Here is a 22892-nt window from a genome sequence, read left to right on the forward strand (position 1 = left end):
GGTCCTGATCCTGATCTTTATACTGGTCCTGATCCTGAACCTGAACCTTATACTGGTCCTGATCCTGATCTTTATACTGGTCCTGATCCTGAACCTTATACTGGTCCTGAACCTGAACCTTATACTGGTCCTGATCCTGATCTTTATACTGGTCCTGATCCTGAACCTTATACTGGTCCTGATCCTGAACCTTATACTGGTCCTGATCCTGAACCTGAACCTTATACTGGTCCTGATCCTGATCTTTATACTGGTCCTGATCCTGAACCTTATACTGGTCCTGATCCTGAACCTTATACTGGTCCTGATCCTGAACCTTATACTGGTCCTGATCCTGATCTTTATACTGGTCCTGATCCTGAACCTTATACTGGTCCTGATCCTGATCTTTATACTGGTCCTGATCCTGAACCTTATACTGGTCCTGATCCTGAACCTTATACTGGTCCTGATCCTGATTCTAAATCTGATTCTAAACCGGATTAAAAACCTGATCGTGATTCTAGACCTGAGCCTGATTATAAACCTAAACCTCATTCTAAACTTGAATCTGATCCTGAATCTGAATTTGTACCTGAATCTGATTCTTAACCTGATCCTAAACCTCATTCTAGACTTCAATCTGGACCTAAACCTGATCCTGAACCTGATTCTAAACATGATTTTGATCCTGAACCTCATTCTAAACCTGAAAATGATTCTGATTCTAAATCTAAACCTGATCCTAAACCTCATTCTGAACTTGAATCTGATCTTGAATCATGTCCTGAATCTGAATTTGTACCTGAACCTGATTCTTAACCTGATCCTAAACCTGATCCTGAACCTCATTCTAAACCTGAAAATGATTCTGATTCTGAACCTAAACATGATCCTGATCCTGATTCTAAACCTGGTCCTTATTCTGATTCTGAACCTCATCCTGAATCTGAACCTCATCCTAATCCTGAACTTGATCTTGATTCTGATCTGCAGGGTGGTTGTAAGGGACCTCAGACGTCTCTGTCCTGATCCTAAACCTGATCCTGAACCTGATCTGCAGGTTCTGAAGGATATTTTTGGGGGTTCCTCTGATGGAGGTGTGGTTATTATTACTGTGTTTTATTATTATTAGTATTGTGTTGTTGATTCTGTGAGCAGAACTTTACCCAGAATGCATTGCTCTGCAGTGTTTGGTTTATCAGAAAGAAACTGTTTATTATAATAAAATGTTTGACGTTTCAGTTTGGCGTCCCAATTCTTTTGGCCGTGTCTCATTCCGGTATCATTAATGCAGGTACTAAAATCTCAGGACAGCGTTTGATCTTGCAGTCGGGGGTTAAGGGCCCCGGGGCCCCACAGCACTAGCCAAGCATGTGTGGAGACACCCGGCTGGCTGGTAGCACCGCTGGGATTCGAACCCTGATCCTAGAGATGGTTATCAAGGTTTGTATTCATTAAATAATGACGTCATCTTTAATATAAGATATGAAATGATGACGTAATAATTCCTTATTAAAACGGGTTTATGTTGCGAGTGTTGAAACGCACCACCAGGGGGCGCCGTGTCGTAGTTTTGGAATTTCCATCATTTTAATTATAACGTTATTGAACTTGCGGATTTCTCTGTGCCCATACGCTCTGCCTGAGGAATACAGCCTGCACATAGTTCCAATTCATCCCAAACTTCATGTATGTGCCTTTTACTCACAGCCCAATCCACCTTCTGCACGATTTTACGCTTATATGAGGTCTATATTTGAACTCACGCACTTTCTCACACTACATCCCACAGCGATCCTGACCAGGATAAAGCGGTTACTGAAGGTGAACGTGACGTGAAGCGCGTTCACGTTTTTATTTGCGTGCTTTTATTTAAATGTCCTCGGGAGCGCGCATGTGAGCGCGCACTGATGCGAGACTCGCGGACGCGCTTGGCGAGGCGCGGTTCAGTCCGAATCTGCATCTTCATCATCAACATCATCTTCCTCTCCAGAGGTGGATCCGAACATCTGGTCCTGCAAACATGTGAGTGTTTTAACTGCAGCACTAAATCAGGATTAAGATCAGGATCAGGATTCATGTTTAACAGCTCAGGTCTGATCATATTTTTATTATTATTTATATAAAGCAGTTTAATAAAGTAGATTAAAAATTACTTTAAATTAAATTAAATTATTTCTTGTTAATAGAGTTTAATGTAGCAAAAGTTTAAATAACAGCACGTATTTTATTATATTTATTATTTTATTTATTGAAATAATATTTATTATTGTTTCATTATATTTTTATTTTATTTTATAACCTAATATTCTTAAATAATAGTTTAATATTCAATAATAATTAATATTTTTAATAATAGTTAAGTTACATTATTTCTTTTGAAGAGAGTTTAATGTAGCAAAAGTTATATTTATTTAATTTTATTTATTCTTTTTTATTTATTAAAATAATATTTATTATTGTTGTATTATATTTTTTATTTTATTTTATAACCTAATATATTCTTAATAATAGTTTAATATTCAATAATAATTAATATTTTTAATAATAGTTAATAGTTAAATTATTTCTTTTTAAGAGAGTTTAATGTAGCAGAAGTTATATATATTTTTTTATTATATTTATCCTTTTTTATTTATTAAAATAATATTTATTTATGGTTTTATTATATTGTATTATTTAATAACTTAATAAAATACCTAAATAATATTTATTTATTGTTTTAATAAATATTGTTTTTATTATTGTTTTATTATATTTTTTATTTTATTTAAAAACTCAATGAAATCCCTAAATAATAGTTAGATAATAATTAAAATTCTTATTAATAGTTAAATTATTTCTTGTTAATAGAGTTTAATGTAGCAAAAGTTTAAATACTCCGGCGTGTTACAGCAGTTATTTATTTTATTTTATTATATTTATTATTTTATTTTATTTATTTATTAAAATATATTTATATATTGTCTTTTTGTATTTTTTAATTTTCTTTAATAGTGGTTAAATAGTTTATATAAATTATAACCATAAATGTTATAAGTATTTGGCAGCTAATCTTCTTGATTTAACTCTTACCGGCTGCTGCCGTTAGGCGGCGCCAAAGCGACTCATTTAATTTGGCACCGTTCCTGCCCTTCCTGACCCAACTTTTCTATTTATCCCATCTGGTTTGAAATCGGTGTTCCAGTTCATCCCACAGGTGTTCAGTAAAGCTGTACCACTAAGGGTCCTTCCCTAATCTGTTGCCGTGACGCTGAAGCGGCTGAGCGTGTTCGCTTCACCTGCTGATCCAGTATTAGCTCACCGCGGATCTGCACCCGGGTTCAGTTCCTCTGCAGTACTGCAGCAGCAGCGCTGAATCCTGCATCAGCTACTGAGCTGTGTTTTCTATTTATAAACCACGCGCAGTAAATACAGCAACCGCCGGACGCTGGAGGCTTTAACAGGCTCCGCTCGTCTCGATGGAACAGGGAAGGACCTTCCCCAAACTGTTGTGACACATTTTCTAAGGTTAGCAATGGTTCTCACAAATTACGATAATGAGAAACATCCAATCTGCTCTGATCCTGGTACTGATCCTGGTACAGATCCTGGTACTGATCCTGGTACAGATCCTGATACAGATCCTGGTACTGATCCTGGTACAGATCCTGGTACTGATCCTGGTCCTGCTCCTTGTACAGATCCTGGTACTGATCCTGGTACTGATCCTGGTACAGATCCTGGTACTGATCCTGGTACAGATCCTGATACAGATCCTGGTACTGATCCTGCTCCTTGTACTGATCCTGGTACTGATCCTGGTACTGATTCTGGTACTGGTACTGATCCTGGTACTGATCCTGGTACTGATGCTGGTATTGATCCTGGTACTGATCCTGGTACTGATGCTGATCCTGGTACTGATCCTGGTACTGATGCTGGTCCTGATCCTGGTCCTGGTACTGATCCTGGTACTGATCCTTGTACTGATCCTGGTACTGGTACTGATCCTTGTACTGATCCTGGTACTGATCCTGGTACTGATCCTGGTCCTGATCCTGGTACAGATCCTGGTACAGATCCTGGTACTGATCCTGGTACTGATACTGGTCCTGATCCTGGTACTGATCCTGGTCCTGCTTCTTGTACTGATCCTGGTCCTGATTCTGGTACTGATCCTGGTACTGATGCTGTTACTGATCCTGGTACTGATCCTGGTACTGATGCTGGTACTGATCCTGGTACTGGTACTGATCCTGGTACTGATGCTGGTCCTGGTACTGATTCTGATCCTGGTCCTGGTACTGATCCTTGTACTGATCCTGGTACTGATCCTTGTACTGATCCTGGTACTGATCCTGCAGCCCTTTATCTGGATGCGAGTCAGATTTCAGATTCTGGCCGCGCTGGAACAAAAATGCTGAGCCGCAGGAAACTGATCCCGGCGGTCCTGACTCGACCGAACCGCATAGCGCTGGAAGATCTCCAGGTTCCTCCTCTCAGGATCTGCATCACGATGATGTTCCCGGAGGTCCTGCAGGTACCTGGGGTTCCAAGGTCATCCAACACCCGTATCACCCTCAACTAGTCAACTAGTCTTTGGACTTCCCGCTGAAGGTCCTGCCTCAGCATCTTCCTGGGGTTTGAGTCGTTGCCTAAACAGACCTAAGCTTTAGATCTGGACTGATGACCAGATATCGGGTCTGTCCCAAAACCTAGTGAGGTCTCTATTCTTAGACGCCTCAAAGGTCGTCCTAATACCTCCATCCTTATATGGTAAACGTTTCAGTGGCCACTAGGGGGCGCCGACTTTTTCCACAGCAGCTCATCTCATCTCGTGTGTGTGTGCAGGTTTCTTCTCTCCTGGATCATGACTGTGGTCCTGGTGGTGCAGGTTGAAGCTGGAGTTGGGTAAGATCTGTACCCCCTTGGTCTTAATTCAGGACGTTTCCCAGAGTTCCGAGTGTGTGTGTGTGTGTGTGTGTGTGTGTGTGCAGGCCGAGTAACTCGACCAGCAGTTACTGTACAGAATCCCGCGAGTGTCTGCTGTACGATCAGGTCTGCAGGACGGACGAGTACGAGGTGAGTCCGTCAGCTTCCTGATGAAGATGAAGATGAAGATGAAGTGCTCAGACCCTTGGTGTGTGTGCAGGTACGTCACTACTCGCCGACCCGCTGGGTGTCCACGGACGCAGAGGCGTATCTGATGGGCGTGGGGGCGGCCATGGCCTTCAGACGTCTCCACCAGTACATCAGCGGGTCCAATCGAGAAGGTGAGCGCCACCTGCTGGCCCAATACAAGGACTGTCGGGAAGGGGGAAGTATTCCCTTCCCTTTGGTCCGTTTCTTTGAAGGGTCCACCAGTATGGTAGGGTCCATCCACAGAACAAAGAGATCTGCAGGCACTGAAGGAACCTACAAACACACTCCCTAGGTCAGGCTGCCCTTCAAACCTTCATTCATTCATTTATTACAAGTCACGGTGGCTCCGAATCGCCGGGCTAAAAGCAGGTCGCCAATCCATCCCAAGACCAGGACTGGTCCAACTGGGAATCGAACCCAGGACCTTCCAGCTGGCCCAATACGAATACTGTCCCTTTGATCTAGTCGTTGATGGTGTCCGTCTCTTTGTGGGGTCTAGCAGTATGATAGGGTCCATCCACAGAACAAAGGCAGGCACTGAAGGTCACCAGGACTGGGAATGGAACCCAGGACCTTCCAGCTGTGAGGCGACATGACAACCCACCAGGCCATAAGTTAGTGCTTTCACTGTGTGTGTGTGTTGATGCGCTGGTGTTCTAGGTATTGACATGCAGATGACGGCTCCGGTTCTGGTCCTGGTACCCGAAGAGACTCGCATGTGGGAGCCCGCCCTCTACACCCTCAGCTTCCTGCTGCCCTCCACCTATCAGCAGCTTCCGCCTCCCGCCCCGACCAACGACAAGGTCCGGACCGCATACGCCAACCAATCAGAAGAGCGGAAGCGCCACGGAGGCGTGGACCCACCGGTGAAACGTGTGTGTGTGTGTGTGTGTGTGTGTGTTAGGTGTATTTTACCGAGATGCCGGAGATGGACGTGTACGTGAGGACCTTCGGCGGGTGGATGCTGTCGCTCAGCTCCAGGCTCCACAGACAGATGCTAATCAAAGAGCTGCAGCGCGTCAATGCTAACTACAACCGCACCTACCACTACGCCGTGGGATACGACAGGTACACAAGTCCCCCACTACAACTTCAAACACTGCTGGGATGAACTGGAATGCAGACTGTGAGCCAGGGCTGGTCATCAGTTCCTTATAGCCACCAAGTTGGTGTTGGGGGGCTTATGGTCAGGTGTCCACATACTTTTGACCATGTATTGATTTCTGCACTGCGTGTGTGTGTGTGTGTGTAGTCCTCTGAAGCTCCTGAACAGACATAACGAGCTGTGGTATGTGGTGGAGGGTGAACCGGTGTGCGGCGGCGCCACAAAGGGAACCGCCGACGACCCCGCGGCTACCGCTAACCCTGTAGCTAATGCAACCGCTACGACTGCTCCACCAGGTAAGACACCAACAAATCTGCACCTGTCCACTTTTATTTTGCCCCGCCCACCCCCTCCCAATTTAGTCCTGTTCAGTTCCTCTGGGGGTGGATCCTCAAACAGAACCATATCTCCTATGGAGAGTCACGCTATGCTTTACGCCAATCCTCCACCCCTCGTGCAGGCAGCAAGGAGACAAGCCATCCAACCCTCCCTCAGTCAGTTGGTCACCGGGCTGGGTTGGTAGCATTGCTGAGAATTTACTACACACTTGCTCTCACCTGTTAGTGATGGACTACCTTCACACTGATCTCTGTCTTTTGTTTCTTGGGTTCCTCTGAAGGTGGCGGGAAGACAGCTGATGAACCGGCGGCTCGGTGAGACTTGGACCCAAACCTGTTCAGCCTACAGCAGTGAAGCCACGCCCATTCAGCAGTGAAGCCACGCCCACTCAGCCTACAGCAGTTTATCCAAAACAGTTCAGCCTACAGCAGTGAAGCCACGCCCATTCAGCAGTGAAGCCACGCCCACTCAGCCTACAGCAGTTTATCCAAACCTGTTCAGCCTACAGCAGTGAAGCCACGCCCATTCAGCAGTGAAGCCACGCCCACTCAGCCTACAGCAGTTTATCCAAACCTGTTCAGCCTACAGCAGTGAAGCCACGCCCATTCAGCAGTGAAGCCACGCCCACTCAGCCTACAGCAGTTTATCCAAACCAGTTCAGCCTACAGCAGTGAAGCCACGCCCATTCAGCAGTGTAGCCACGCCCACTCAGCCTACAGCAGTTTATCCAAACCAGTTCAGCCTACAGCAGTGTAGCCACGCCCACTCAGCCTACAGCAGTTTATCCAAACCAGTTCAGCCTACAGCAGTGAAGCCACGCCCATTCAGCAGTGTAGCCACGCCCACTCAGCCTACAGTTTATCCAAACCAGTTCAGCCTACAGCAGTGTAGCCACGCCTACTCAGCCTACAGCAGTGTAGCCACGCCCATTCAGCCTCAAGTATTAATAAAAAAATGATAAACTAATAAAGACGCACCATCGTTCCTCTTTTGATTGTTCTGATTTATTTGTAATGAATTTGAACGTTGTACACTCAGCTCCAGTCCGGGACGTAAGCAGCGGCGCATTATCATGCTTCAAAAATAAACAGGACATGATTCAAATGCTCGGGTGTGGTTATTTTACATCTCTAGGTTCAGACCTACCGTAGCTAGATGGGTAAGAAGGTAGCCGGGGGTGTCTCGTCGAGAGAATGGCGATGATTGTACTCTACATGGTTTTGTTGGGTAAAGCGTTAGCTAAATCATTTTATTATTATAATTTTAACAAAAGCGGTGTAAATTCGTGCTAAAGTACAAAGCGATCCAAGTTGGAAGTGGTTGAAGATCTCAGAGCGTATGTCCTGTCTGAACACCTTACAACAAATCTGGATTTGAGCTCTTGGATCGGATCCCTACAGCCAGCGGTGAAGTCCTCGTCAGATCGCAGCCATCTACTTGGGCGTGGCCGTTTTTTTGGGTGTGCTCTGTTTCTTGGTCTGCCACAGCTGTGCCGGGATGGTGAAGGCGTCCACGCTCATGCTGACGGTGCGGGACGGGAGGGTGCTGAACTGCTTCCGGTCCGAGCTGTACTTGTAGATGGCCTCCACGGCCGAACGGGGCACGGTCCGCGGGCCGACGCCGCACAGCCGCTGCATCTCGTCCGACTGCCCGTCCAGGGTGTAGATGGCCCGGAACTGACAGTTGGAGTCGCGCATGAGGATGAGGAAGTGGTTGGCCGAGCTCTTCTCCATTTCCTTGACAAGGGGTAAAGGGGGGGAAGATAAAGATCATGTCACAATTGAGAAGTAAGAGACTTGATTTTGGCACCTACATAAGCTTGTAATAACTGCTACCTGCTGCCCAAAGGAACTCTGATGTCTTTGACTGGACAAGTCAGAGTCCTGCTTTTACACATCCAGAGCTAAAACTCTGGAAGCCACCAACCAGCAGATGTCAGCGAGTCTAAAATCACCGCATCACTTTGCAGAACCTGAAGAGTGGAGATGAATTACCTCAATGATCTTGTTCTTCTGACTCTCGTTGACCTTTCCGGCAAGGCAACAGCGGGAGAGAGCATTGTGGATGATGAACTTGTTGGATTTAAAACTCGGCTCCTTGAACAGTTTGGGTCCTACAAACACAAACACACACAAATACACGACACAATTGAAGGTGTTGTTGAAGTTCAAGGTCCTGCATTTCTTGCTGACCTTCGATCGCTTCATTTAGCCAAGGGAGGATTTCTGCGAATCGCATACAGTTTGCTTGATGGAAGATAGTTCCCCCTGAACTCTGACATAGAGTCTCGGAGAATCTAAAGCTCTAGATATAAATAGTACTCAACATGGCTAAAAGTATGTGGACACCTGACCATGCTGGCCTAGAAGGACAGCTGTGGGACTATGGACTCCACACTTCTAGAGTTGTAGACCCTTTAGCGAACCACCCATCAAGACCCTCAGAACCACAGTTCACGATCCTTACCGGTGTATTCCGGGATGGATGCCGGGGAGGAAGCGTTGGATCCGTTGTCACAGTCCTTCTCTCCATTCTGATTGGACAGTTTGGCCGGTGACATCAGCTTCGAGGGGGAGTTGCACGAACTGTATCGAGAGAAACGAGAAAGGGTTTGATGCGAAGGAAGGGATGTAAGAGTCAGAGCAGAAGAAGGAATGTCGGGTACCTGCTTGGTTTGTCGTTGGGCAGGGGGCCGTTCTTCTGAGTGGGCTTGGACTGTTTGGCCCCTTAGAAGAAGAAGTGTTATAGAGATAGAAAAACATGAGAGTATTTAGATTTAAGGACCTCGCCCAAGGGCGCAACAGCAACAACTTGGCAGATGTTAGGCTCAACTCGGCAACCTTTGGATTACTAGTCCAGCACCTTAATCTCTGAGCTACAACTACCACTCACTACAGATAAGTCTTTCGTTCAGCAGGGGGCGTGGTCGGCTGTAAGTTCTAAGACAGAATACCTGTTTTCTCCTTGCGTGGCGACTGGGTATGTTTCTTGTTGCCGCGCTGCGCCGACTTCTGTTTCAGCACTTTATCCAGGTCGGCCATGATCTTCAGCTGGTGCCTCATCTCATACTCAGCCCTGGTAAATGCCCCCCATCTCTGAGGCGTACCAGGGGGCGTGGCCAGAGGTGGCGTGGATGGAGGGTTTGTTGCAGGTACGACCTCGGGTGGCGTGGGGGACACATGGGTGGTGGGCAGAGACTGAGAAAGCGGTGGAGTCTCGCAGGCACGGAGGGTGTCCGTGGAGGATGGGCGACTGGGGAGGCAAGACGAAAGGTTCAAGAGTGTGTAGTGCATACTGTGTGTGTGTGTGTGTGTGTGTGTATATGTATGTATGTGTGTGTGCGCTACCTAGTGTCTGGTTCCGGTTCGTCTCTCCGCCTCTTGATCTCCTCTGCTCGTCTCTGCTGTCGCTCCAGAAGCAAAGCTCTTTTCAGAGCCATTTCCTCTTCGGACAGACCCTCCTCCTCCTACACAAACACATGAACAAGCATCTTCAGTCCTTTCAAACATCCTAAAAGCTTTTGAAGCTTCGGTTCTCCAGACTCCAACTCGGGTCCCCCGTTCTGGAGGTAAGATACACACACTGACCTTTAGGTAGAAGCTGACCCCGGCTTTGCTCTCCGCCTCCATGTGGTCACTCATGGAGTCAGAGGAGAAGACATCAAGCTGTTCCTGGTCCATCTCACCCTCGTCCTGCCTCTGGGAGGCACTCATAAGCACGTCACTAAAGAACGAGCACTCGGAGGGTGCACCGGAACTGCTGCCACCGAGGACACTCGCGGCACACTCGGCTGAAAGGAGAAAGGAAAGAAAGCTTTACCGAGCGTCCCTGGGTAAATCAAAACAACCTAAAGAGTAAAGACTTACCAACGGCTGACGGTGGAGGGTCGGTAGGCTCCAGCTCCAGGTTGAACAGGGTGGTGTGTTCATCACTGGACAGAGAGCCAGACTCTGACTCTGCACTTTCCTGTGTTTGGGTCTCTGGCTCCTGTGGTGTTCGGGGTCCCCCGATACGAAAGGAGGAGCTGGTCTGTACCTGACACTGACTGGGAGAACCACGCCGGAGATGTGGAAGGGTGTCGACGCTTTGGAGGGGTGAGAGGACACGACTAAGAGGCTGGAAACCGAGGTCAGAAGGACGGCTGAGGTGCTGCCGTTTGGGGCTCTTCGGAAGTTCAGACAGCTTGCGAGGAGTGGTGGACCTTTTTGTTTTGGGGGATTTAAGGTCACTTGAGTGTAATGGTGACCCTGAGGGTGAAAGGTCCCGGGTGGATTCACGTGACAGACGAGGGGGAGTCGATGAAAGTTTTGGACTGGCTGGTACCATCCACGCCTTGCTTGGAGAACCGGGGGTTGCCTTAGTAGGTGCGGAGGGTTTCTTTCCCATCAGTTTCTGCTGCTGTTCGGTAAGACGTTGCATGTCCCTCTGAAGTGCCTCCAACGTCGAGCTTAACTTGGACACCACCTCATTGTATTCCAGCAACGGTCGTTCTTTCTCCTGCACCTTTTTTGGCTCCACTGAGAACGTCACCTGCTTCTCAAGTTTGGGTGGGGCTTTGACTTCTTCATTACCTGCCTCCCCCTGTTTCTCGTCCTCCTTTTTCTTTTCTCCTTCTTCTTCTCGCTCCTCTTTCTTCTGAAGCTCCTCCTCCATGCGAGTCAGCCTTTCATCCAGACTCAAAAAATCCGTCTCTTCCTTGGTCCCACATCCTCCCTCTCCTTGTTCTCGTTGCAGCTGAAGGAAGGCAGTTTTACCAACTCGCTGACGATGCTTGGTAAAGATCGCTTCGATGCGTTTCTTCTGCGCTTCTATGGATTTACGTTTCTCCTCCAGGAGTGCCCCCAGATCCTGAGCCTCTGCTGCTCCGGCAGGGCTTATCACTCCTGGACTTGAAAGCTGTTCCGCTACCTGGACCCTGGAATTCCCTGGAGACTCTGGAAGCTTCTTCTTGCGCTCTGCGAAACTTGTCATATTGCCTTTGAGTCCACGGTTAGGGGTTCCTGGGTTGGATGCATCGGGTCGGTACATCATCCCTGAACGGCATGGTGCGGAGCTGCTCAGTCTGAATTTGTCCTCGTCAGAAGAATGCAGGAAAAAGCCAGCTGGTGCTCCCTCCGGCCGCTGCCTGGGTTCGGTGTGGATTACCTGGAGAGCCTCCTCGATGGCAGGCAACTCTCCCAACGGGGCATGGCCTATCAGCTTGCTCAGGTCCTCGGGGGGTGTGTACAAGGCTGGGTTTGCCACCATAGTGAGGCTGTCTGAACTAGCCGAGCGGAACAGAGGGTTGCCCATGACGACGTCCACATCGCTGTCGAGAGGGAAAGGAATACTAAAGGCCATTGCAGAAAGAGGACGACTAAGAAGAAGAGAGAGGGAGCGGAACCACAAGACGTTGAGTTGAATCTGGTTTTGTTTACATAGATTTAGAACCACAAAAAGCGAGGCCACCATACCTGATCTGCTTTTTACCCCAGGCCTGGGCATCTGGGCAAAATACAAAAAACAAACATCTACATTTACTCAACAGTCAGGACCACAAGGGCTACAAGGCTTAAACCTTGTGCAGATGCTGTATTTTCTAACCTGTTCCTCCACCTGAAGGTGGAGGGGATGTGAGGGATAACAAGGGCTGCTTCAGGAGGAATGGAGATCCACTGCAGTAGGAGAAAGGTAATAAACGACATCAGCATATCATGAAGTATCCTTCGGAAAACGAGAGCCCTTGATGTCATTATGCATATATTTAGGTCTACGCTACAAGTCTTCAGAGTTAGAGTGCAGGGTCATCTATGATAGGCAACCCCCTAAAATAGCCTTGGAGCCACCAATGCCCTCCTAGGGTGCATCTTTGTTCCATTAGTATGTCACAGTAAGCCTGTTCTACGTTGGATTACAAGGTCTCGACTTCAGTCCAAGTTTCCCAATTTCACTTCCCAACTGTGAATCCGGGGCCACTTGCACAACCCCTGATCAGATCTGACCAGGAGGAGTCGGATCACCACACACACCCTCCAAGAGGTTTGTGAGCTAGCCTCAGAGTTTTGGGAGTAGGGAGGCAAGTACAAGTACAGTTTACTACCTTTATTTAGTTTTGAAAGAGATTCATTACCTGTTGCCGTTGATAGGGCTGGTACACTCCTCCAGACCAGATGCATCTAGGGAAGAGAGGTCTTTTAGTTCTAAACCAGAAGCTTTTATTTAAGGACAAGATTAGTGTTAGGATTTTAGGAAAGAAAGCTCTTGTTGGAGGCAGAAGAGTTCTCTCCAAGTAGTCAACAAAGTGTCCAATTTTACCTCGTTTGAGGACCAGTTGAGTTACCTTTTACTGCCCCAGACTTGTAGAGGTCATTCTGGGACCAATCAAGAGCCAGCGTCCACATACCTGTAAGGTCCAAGGTGTGAACCGGATTGACGAAATCCGGCTTCTGTACCTCAAACACGGCCAGAAGCTCAGACACGAAGCACATGATGTTCACCTGGAGGCCAGAGGTCTGAGGTTAGAGGTTAGACTAATACAAGCTGATCTCCCTGTCAGAGTTCATGTGTGTGTACCTCACCCGTAATACTGGCGGGGCATACAGGAGGTCCTCCAGCACTAGGGGGCAGCAGCCTTTCAGATGGTCGTCACAGAAGTCTCTGATCAGCTGTAAGTTATACAGACTGTCGGCCACCGACATGATGTCCTTCAAACACACGTCTGCAGAGAGAGGGAACACAAGAAATGTCGGCTCCCTGGCGTATCGTCCACCCAGGGTCAAGAGCAGCGAGTCTTACCCTCCAGCGGTACAATCTGGGGGCAGTAGAAGTGTATGGCGGCGGCCACGGCGCACCCGTTGGACAGATCTTTGACCCCGGACACGACCGAAAACGTCGGCGTCTGTTTGGACGGCACCTTGTCCTTCCTGTAGCGGATCTGAGGTCGGCGTGGAAGGGAGAGACAGAAGGGACAGGGAGACACGCCCGGACACATCATTCAAGCATCAAGGAATCGACTCCGGATCAGATTCATTTTGCTCGATTCGAACCTGATTCAGGTTGAGCCAATCTGGTAATCGGTTGGTGATTTCATGACAGCTTAGGGCATGTCCCAATCGCTAGAGGTGACGTCGGATTTTAGGAAACGTTGGAATCAACAGGTGTCCACAATTTTATGCTACGTTTTAAATATGGACGCGTTTATCTTTCTAACACTGATGTTAGAACCTCCAGTATGATTAGCGGTCGATGCTAAGTGTACGTAGAATGTAATATTAGCTGAACAAAAAGGCTACATGCTAAAGTTCTAACCCAACTGGGACTTGCTATCTATAACTTTGATTCAGTGGGCTACTGGCTACTAAACTGTAAGCAATACCGCCAATATGCACTTTCTCTTAATTAGCAAGTCCTATTAGCGTAGCATTTAATCTTTACTTCATAATAAACCAATTAAACGGCAATAAATATGAATGAATACGTTTAGTGTTTTGGTTTAAAGCTAATGCTAATGTTAGATATGCGCTTATGCTAATTGCTAATTAGCCAATAAGGTTGCGCATTGTAAGGTCTTTGCTAGCAACCCTTTTCGCGCCACAGTATCTATGAACCTCACCCTTGTTTAGCCACACCGAGCTAACTGCTGGTTATTTGTTTACAGCTACAAGTCACGCGTTTAGCAATCTCATTTCGCTAAACAGCTCTTGTATAGTGGATTAACTAGCTAAATTTAGCGGAAAAATGAAAACCACATTGGCTACGGGTACGTTATTTTGTCGTGTACGTATAGTTAGACGTCATACGTTTAGCATTCCTTCGCTGTCAGGCTTTAGCTGATCCATCACACACGCTAACGTTTAGCTCATTAGCATTTCTGAGGTAAATCGCTAGACTCACTAGTTATTAGACAGCATCCGCTTGCTTAACATGAGGACATTTTTATGTGCTAGCGTTTGGGACTCGGCACTAAATGAATCAGTGAGTCGATTGAACCTGTTCAGATGAATCGACTCTTTAGTTAAGTATGTGTATTTTACAGTGCAATAGGAATCGCTCCTTCGACGAATAAATGTTGATGTTTCGGTTTGATTGTACAATTTTCTCTTAAGCGCGCGCACACACACACACACACACACACACACACTCTTAAACACACATAGCCAAAAGTATGTGGACACACCTTCTGTAGACACACCCTTTGCGATTAGGAGTATATCAGTATTACTGCGCCTGTGTGAGGTCCATAAAGACATGATTAAAGGACTTGCTAGCGACTGGTCCGAACAACCCCAGTAAACATGTTTGGGAGGAACCGAGCTCATGGTCAGGCGTCCACATACTTTTGGCCATATATAGTGTACGATAACACAGTAACAGACACATAAAATACAGCAAAATCACACCAGATCCAGACAACACAATTTCTACAGCCAGCCAAGAAGTTGTGTTTTTAACGCTTGTGCATAACATCACACACACACACACACACACACACACACACACACACACACACACACACACACAGCGAGACAGGGGTGGAGCTACGGGGTGGCGGGTGAAACTAAAGACAAACAGATTCGGGTTTCAGTTGCCAAGCGATGGAAGCACAAGAAAAAGGAAATGCGCTTGTCCTTGTGATGGGTGAATCACATCAAACGATTCATTTAAATGATTCATTTGAGTAATTCATGTAAGTCATTAATTTAAGTGATTTATTTAAGTGATTTATTTAAGTGATTGATTTAAGTGAATCATTAAGTGAATCATTTAAGTGATTCACTTAAGTGATTCATGTAAGTGGTTCATTTAATTGAATCATTTAAGTGATTTATTTAAGTGGTTCATTTAAGTGATTCATTAAGTGAATCATTTAGATGATTCACTTAGGTGATTCATGTAAGTGGTTTATTTAATATAATCATTTAAGTGAATCATTTAAGTGATTTATTTAAGTGAATTATTTAAGTGGTTCATTTAAGTGATTAATTAAGTGAATCATTTAGATGATTCACTTAGGTGATTCATGTAAGTGGTTTATTTAAGTGAATCATTTAAGTGAATCATTAAGCGAATCATTAAGGTGATTCATTCAAGTGAATTATTTGACTCGTAATGCAGCTCACTGCGATATGGGACCTGAGAATCTGGGTTCGATCCCCATCCCCTACGTTCACTGCCTGTGAGGAGTTTAGCATGTTCTTTCTGTGTGTGTGTGTGTGTGTGTGTGTATGTTGTCATGGCGACAGCAGGCTGTATATGAATCTATACGTTACCACAGGAGGCTTTTTCCCCGACTCCTTCAAACAAAAAGCGATGGCATGCTGGATGCGGGATGGCAGAGAGAAGGAGGACAGGCGTAAATGCCACGGCAACCGTCGCCAAGGCGACCAGAATCGCACACCAGTCAGTGAAGGAACGAATAAGAACGGGAAGGGGGCGGAGTCTTAGGAGAGATTCCTCATGCTACGCCAATCCCGCCAATTGACAGGCCCACGATTTCATTGGCTGAGGGAGGGAACGAAGCGTTTTGATTGGTGCCCGGGGGGATTTAATGACCACGCCGTCTCCGAGGTCACTAAAACCCCAGCGACCAATCAGAACGGCTTTATAAAGGCACTTGTGTGAAACTCCGCCCTGCTCCACAAACAAGTCAACAAAACAAGTGTCGTCATGGTTACAAATATCATAAAATATTAACTTAGTTCAAAGTCACAGGTATGAAAGTGTGTGTGTGTGTGTGTGCATGTGTGTGTGTGTGTGTGTTCATGTCCACGTGCTCAGTGTGTGTGTGTGTGTTCATGTCCACATGCTCAGTGTGTGTGTGTGTGTGTGTTCATGTCCACGTGCTCAGTGTGTGTGTGTTAATACTTACTGGGACCAGTTTCCAGTACCAGCGTGACGGGCACTGAATACAGAAACACAGAGAACAAAGAGGAGCAGAGTTACTGATAGTACAAGTGTGTGTGTGTGTGTGTGTGTGTGTGTGTGTGTAATTCTGTGTGTGTGTTTATTTCTGTGTGTGTGTTGGCGTGTGTATGACTGTTTTTGCATGTGTGTGTGAGTGTTTTTGCATGTGTGTGTGTGTATTTCCATATGTTTGCGTGTGTGTTGGCGTTCGTGTGTGGTTTTGCATGTGTGTATGTTTATTTCTGTGTGTGTGTGTATTTGTGTGTGTGTTTATTTCTGTATGTGTGTGTGTGTTTGTGTGTGTGTTTATTTCTGTGTGTGTGTGTATTTGTGTGTGTGTTTATTTCTGTATGTGTGTGTGTGTTTGTGTGTGTGTTTATTTCTGTGTGTGTGTGTATTTGTGTGTGTGTTTATTTCTGTGTGTGTGTGTGTGTGTGTTTGTGTGTTTATTTCTGTTTGTTTGTGTGTGCGTGTGTGTGTGTGTTTGTTTATTTATTTGTGTGTGTGTGTTTATTTATTTGTGTGTGTGTGTGTGTTTGTTTATTTATTTGTGTGTGTGTGTGTGTTTATTTATTTGTGTGTGTGTGTGTGTTTGTTTATTTATTTGTGTGTGTGTGTGTGTTTATTTATTTGTGTGTGTGTGTGTGTTTATTTATTTCTTCATATGTGTGTGTGTGTGTGTTTGTTTATTTATTTGTGTGTGTGTCTGTGTGTGTGTTTGTTTATTTATTTGTGTGTGTGTGTGTGTTTATTTATTTCTTCATGTGTGTGTGTGTGTGTTTGTTTATTTATTTGTGTGTGTGTGTGTGTGTGTTTGTTTATTTATTTGTGTGTGTGTGTGTGTTTATTTATTTCTTCATATGTGTGTGTGTGTGTGTGTGTTTGTTTATTTATTTGTGTGTGTGTGTGTGTTTATTTATTTCTTCATATGTGTGTGTGTGTGTGTGTTTGTTTATTTATTTGTGTGTGTGTGTGTGTGTGTGTGTTTGTTTATTTATTTGTGTGTGTGTGTGTGTGTTTATTTATTTCTTCATGTGTGTGTGTGTGTGTTTGTTTATTTATTTGTGTGTGTGTGTGTGTGTGTTTGTTTATTTATTTGTGTGTGTGTGTGTGTTTATTTATTTCTTCATATGTGTGTGTGTGTGTTTGTTTATTTATTTGTGTGTGTGTGTGTGTGTGTGTGTGTGTGTTTGTTTATTTATTTGTGTGTGTGTGTGTGTTTATTTACTCTTCATGTGTGTGTGTGTGTGTGTTTGTTTATTTATTTGTGTGTGTGTGTGTGTGTGTTTGTTTATTTATTTGTGTGTGCGTGTGTGTGTGTGTTTGTTTATTTATTTGTGTGTGTGTGTGTTTGTTTATTTATTTGTGTGGTGTGTGTGTTTGTTTATTTATTTGTGTGTGCGTGTGTGTGTGTGTGTGTGTTTATTTATTTGTGTGTGCGTGTGTGTGTGTGTGTGTGTGTTTGTTTATTTATTTGTGTGGTGTGTGTGTGTGTTTATTTATTTGTGTGTGCGTGTGTGTGTGTGTTTATTTATTTGTGTGTGCGTGTGTGTGTGTGTGTTTATTTATTTGTGTGTGTGTGTGTGTGTGTGTTTATTTATTTGTGTGTGTGTGTGTGTGTGTTTATTTATTTGTGTGTGTGTGTGTGTGTGTGTTTATTTATTTGTGTGTGTGTGTGTGTTTGTTTATTTATTTGTGTGTGTGTGTGTTTGTTTATTTATTTGTGTGTGCGTGTGTGTGTGTGTGTGTTTATTTATTTGTGTGTGCGTGTGTGTGTGTGTGTGTTTATTTATTTGTGTGTGTGTGTGTTTGTTTATTTATTTGTGTGTGCGTGTGTGTGTGTGTGTGTTTATTTATTTGTGTGTGCGTGTGTGTGTGTGTGTGTGTTTATTTATTTGTGTGTGTGTTTGTTTATTTATTTGTGTGTGTGTGTTTATTTATTTGTGTGTGCGTGTGTGTGTGTGTGTGTGTTTATTTATTTGTGTGTGTGTGTGTTTATTTATTTGTGTGTGTGTTTATTTATTTGTGTGTGTGTGTGTGTGTTTGTTTATTTATTTGTGTGTGTGTGTGTGTGTGTGTGTGTGTGTTTATTTATTTGTGTGTGTGTGTGTGTGTGTGTGTGTGTGTGTGTGTGTGTGTGTGTGTACTCACAGTTTCGTGTACTGGTTGTAGATCTGTACAGGTCGGTGGTATCTTCTGAACCCCGGTGCTCTCCGTGCTGTCTCTCAGCTTCTGAATCAACTGTAACCACACACACACACACACACACACACACACACACACACACACACACACACACACACACAGTTAACACTCAGCTCTTCATGTAAAGTGGAAACACTGAGTTTATCACTAATATCAGTATCTGACTGGATCAGTGTAAATCACACCACCACTGGACCTCTGAGTAGCGGAGGCCCTCTGCATGTATGTAATAATAGAAGCAATTCCATGGAATCAAATCCCCACAGTTCTCTTTCCTAATCTAGCGGGTCTTTACGTGATGTCGTTAAACCTTATTGGTCCAGAAGAGGAGGCTGTTTTCCCAGGCGGCTCCGCCCCCGCACTGCTCCGCCTCCTTGGCCATCTTGACCCGCCCCACAGTCTCCATGGCAGCCAATGACATCAGCGAGTCTATCAGGCCCAGATGAGCCTCCTGCAACCAATCAGAGGAGAGAAGAACAAGCAGTTATACTGAGACTGTCCAATCAGAAGAGAGCAGAACAAGCAGTTATACTGGGACCGTCCAATCAGAGGAGAGCAGAACAAGCAGTTATACTGGGACCGTCCAATTAGAGGAGAGAAGAACAAGCAGTTATACTGGGACCGTCCAATCAGAGGAGAGCAGAGCAAGCAGTTATACTGGGACCGTCCAATCAGAGGAGAAAAGAACAAGCAGTTAAACTGAGATCGTCCAATCAGAAGAGAGCAGAACAAGCAGTTATACTGGAACCGTCCAATCAGAGGAGAGCAGAACAAGCAGTTATATTGAGACCGTCCAATCAGAGGAGAGCAGATGTTTGTACGGTCGATAAAAAAGCTTCTACATTAAAGAGCGGCTTGTTTTAAACGCATTTCCCCCCAATTTAGTCATATCCCATTCCCCGAGGGTATTTCACCTCTACTGCTGCAGACCTCCAGTCCTGATCGAGGAGGGTCGTGACTAACACACCTACTGGTAAGTTTCTTCTACGTATGAGAACAGGAGATTATAATAATAAATAATAAATAAACAATTAATAAAATAAATAAATAATAATAATATTTTTTTAAATAATATTAATTAAAAAAAAAATAATAATAATAATAAACAAAATAAAATAATAATAAATAAATTAAAATAATAATAATAAATAAATAAATAAATAATGATAATATAATAATCATTATAAATAATAATAGTAATAATAAATAAATAAAATAATAATAAATAAAATATTAATAATAAAAATTATAAATAAATTTAAATAATAAAAAATAATAATAAATAAATACTTAATTATAAATATAACTAATAAAAAAACAGTTGTAATAATATAAATAATAATAATAAATAATAATAATAGAAATCAATAAAATAATATATATAATAAAAACAAGAAGAGCAATAATAATAATAATAATAATAATAATAATAATAAAACAACCTGATTGTGGGGCACAGTCATGATGAAACAGGAAAGGACCTTCCCTAAACTGTTGCTGCAGAGTTAAAAGAATATTTATATATATATAAATATAAAAGCAGCCAGTTTCTCGTCTGTGGCGTCGTTTTTTTTAGCGAGCAGCTTTTAAAATGACTTAAAAACCACAACTACTCAACACAGCGGGTTTTATTAAAGCGCTAAATCCTCGCCGGGCTCAGTATCGCTCGGATCAGCGTCTCGGATCGGCGTCTGGATCAGGTTAGCGGAACCCGCTAATCCCGAAGTCATGTGACTCACTCACCACGTCGATGGGTTTGCCGGCGAGCTGGGCGTGTGACACCGGTTTGTGGGTTCGGCTGTGAGTCGGTTCCAGGTCGCGGCGCCGGAGGAGCTGCAGCAGGCCGGCGTGGTCCGCGGGCGACTGGGCGTGGCCCGGCAGGACAGACGAGCAGGCGCGGCAGTACAGGTCGCAGGACAGGAGCTGGCTCTCCAGGGCGACGCCCACTCCGTCGCCATCCTGATGGGCTGGTACGGACGCGCTCAGGTCCGCCGGGATGCTCCCTGTACGAAGGGTACATGAACAATTCGGTGCATGGAGAGACAGTGCTATCAGGTGCTAGACTAGCCTGCCTGCAGTCCAGACCTGTCTCCTGCATTATAAAGAACAAAATCTGACCACTAAAGCCCCCAAACTAAGAACCATAATGGAGTAGACTAGACTTTTGAGACTGGATCAGTTGGTGTCCTGGTCCCTGATGGTAAACAAGGACTAATTTACATTTTTAGAGGGAACCTAATAAATGTCCATATATGGTAGTTCCTGTAGAGATCTTTCACTGATGTCCTGCCCTGTACCAGGCGTTCAAAGCATCATAATTATGGACAGGGGAAGAAACTGGTCCTTGGCTGTTGATTAAAAGGGGTCAAAGGGGTATTTATACGGGCACAGAGAAGTCACTACACTATATGGACAAAAGTATGTGGACACCCGTGTTAATAATTACATGTAGTTGATAACAGATGTACAAAACATGATCCAAGGTAAATGAGATGCTTTTAACATAGTGGAAACAGTTTAGGGAAGTCCCCTAGTTGTGTGTGTGTGTGTGTGTGGGGAACCTACATTCCATAAGGTTCCCTGATGTTCCATAACGTTCCCTGATGTTCCATAACGTTCCCTGACATTCCCTGATGTTCCATAACGTTCCCTGACGTTCCATAACGTTCCCTGACGTTCCATAACGTTCCCTGACGTTCCCTGATGTTCCATAACGTTCCATAACGTTCCATAACGTTCCCTGATGTTCCATAACAATCCCTGACGTTCCATAACGTTCCATAAGGTTCCCTGACGTTCCCTGATGTTCCATAACGTTCCCTGACATTCCCTGATGTTCCATAACGTTCCCTGGCGTTCCCTGATGTTCCATAACGTTCCCTGACGTTCCATAAGGTTCCCTGACGTTCCATAACATTCCATAAGGTTCCCGGACATTCCCTGATGTTCCATAACGTTCCCTGATGTTCCATAACGTTCTATAACGTTCCCTGATGTTCCATAACGTTCCCTGATGTTCCATAACGTTCCATAACGTTTCCTGACGTTTCATAACATTCCATAAGGTTCCCTGACGTTCCCTGATGTTCCATAACGTTCCCTGACGTTCCATAAGGTTCCCTGACATTCCCTGATGTTCCATAACGTTCCATAAGGTTCCCTGATGTTCCATAACGTTCCCTGATGTTCCATAACGTTCCCTAACATTCCCTGATGTTCCATAACGTTCCATAACGTTCCCTGATGTTCCATAACGTTCCATAACGTTCCCTGATGTTCCATAACGTTCCCTGATGTTCCATAACGTTCCATAACGTTTCCTGACGTTTCATAACATTCCATAAGGTTCCCTGACGTTCCCTGATGTTCCATAACGTTCCCTGACGTTCCATAAGGTTCCCTGACATTCCCTGATGTTCCATAACGTTCCCTGATGTTCCATAACGTTCCCTAACATTCCCTGATGTTCCATAACGTTCCATAACGTTCCCTGATGTTCCATAACGTTCCCTGATGTTCCATAACGTTCCCTAACATTCCCTGATGTTCCATAACGTTCCATAACATCCCCTGATGTTCCATAACGTTCCCTAAGATCCATCTGAATAAAATCGCGGTGAATGTTAAGCGAATCGTTCCTACACGACCCGTTTTAAGAAGATCGCAGGAACGTTATTGAGCAACGCTGATGCCCATCCTGCTAACGTTCTGTAAGATGGAACCCTCCCAAATCCCACCGAACAGGAGGAACGAACGGAACAGGGAACGGTTCCCCAGCTAGATATTTATTACCGCGATGAGTTCCGACCCACCAAACCAAAAACAGCATCAATAAACAAACGCGATTCTGACCTTTAGATCCGAACGCCCGGCTGAGGATCCAGTGCAGACTGGCGCTGATTTTGGCCCGGTTCGGGTCGTAGCGTTCCAGAGGCCGGATCTCCGGTACCGAATCCCCCATCACACCGGTTTATCAGATCAGATCAGATCAGATCAGAAGAAGAGATGAAGATCTCACACTGACATGGCTAATCATTCTGTTCCATATTCCATCCTTCCATCCTTCATCAGACCGGGAGGAGGAGGAGGGTTCGGAGGAGGGTTCGGAGAATCAGAAGGACCTGGAGGATTCAGGTACCACCGGCTCCCATCACACGCCAATCAAACCTCCGACCAATAGGGTGCGAGGGGAAAAAGCGCCGAGGGGCGTGGCAGTGAGCCGCATCAGGACCAGGTCTGGGATGCGAAAGAACAA

At 45.0% G+C, this 22892-nt stretch overlaps 2 protein-coding genes across 2 annotated transcripts; one reads left to right on the top strand and one right to left on the bottom strand.

Moving 5' to 3' along the window:
- The first annotated feature begins 1952 nt into the window (after positions 1-1952).
- On the top strand, positions 1953-7534 carry soul5l (heme-binding protein soul5, like). Its single transcript, XM_063010691.1, has 8 exons — positions 1953-2007; positions 4816-4875; positions 4962-5046; positions 5117-5237; positions 5767-5909; positions 6011-6174; positions 6359-6507; positions 6831-7534. Coding segments are annotated over exons 1-8 (762 nt in total). The 5' UTR covers positions 1953-2005; the 3' UTR covers positions 6869-7534.
- Positions 7533-22598, bottom strand: LOC134329428 (calmodulin-regulated spectrin-associated protein 3). Its single transcript, XM_063010689.1, has 20 exons — positions 22490-22598; positions 20381-20640; positions 18948-19088; positions 18584-18673; positions 16398-16430; positions 15799-15846; positions 13325-13463; positions 13108-13247; positions 12933-13026; positions 12660-12705; positions 12134-12204; positions 12004-12034; positions 10417-11906; positions 10138-10340; positions 9898-10016; positions 9504-9802; positions 9216-9276; positions 9017-9135; positions 8545-8663; positions 7533-8286 (listed from the first exon to the last, which is right to left on the bottom strand). The coding sequence occupies exons 1-20, from the start codon at positions 22596-22598 to the stop codon at positions 7984-7986; spliced, it is 3915 nt and encodes a 1304-aa protein (XP_062866759.1). The 3' UTR covers positions 7533-7983.
- Positions 22599-22892: the final 294 nt, after the last annotated feature.

The sequence above is a fragment of the Trichomycterus rosablanca genome, chromosome 15 (assembly GCF_030014385.1).
Source record: "Trichomycterus rosablanca isolate fTriRos1 chromosome 15, fTriRos1.hap1, whole genome shotgun sequence".
Taxonomy (NCBI): domain Eukaryota; kingdom Metazoa; phylum Chordata; class Actinopteri; order Siluriformes; family Trichomycteridae; genus Trichomycterus; species Trichomycterus rosablanca.

Bases quoted from the DNA above. Each gene is read 5' to 3' on its own strand.
- soul5l (XM_063010691.1), top strand. The intron at 5,910-6,010 runs GTCCGGACCGCA...TGTGTGTGTTAG, and splicing joins CCGCCCCGACCAACGACAAG to GTGTATTTTACCGAGATGCC. The intron at 6,175-6,358 runs GTACACAAGTCC...GTGTGTGTGTAG, and splicing joins TACGCCGTGGGATACGACAG to TCCTCTGAAGCTCCTGAACA.
- LOC134329428 (XM_063010689.1), bottom strand. From the start codon at position 22,598: ATGGGGGATTCGGTACCGGAGATCCGGCCTCTGGAACGCTACGACCCG. The intron at 12,035-12,133 runs GTTAGAAAATAC...TATTTTGCCCAG, and splicing joins ACCTTCAGGTGGAGGAACAG to ATGCCCAGGCCTGGGGTAAA. The intron at 9,803-9,897 runs GTAGCGCACACA...TTGCCTCCCCAG, and splicing joins GAACCGGAACCAGACACTAG to TCGCCCATCCTCCACGGACA.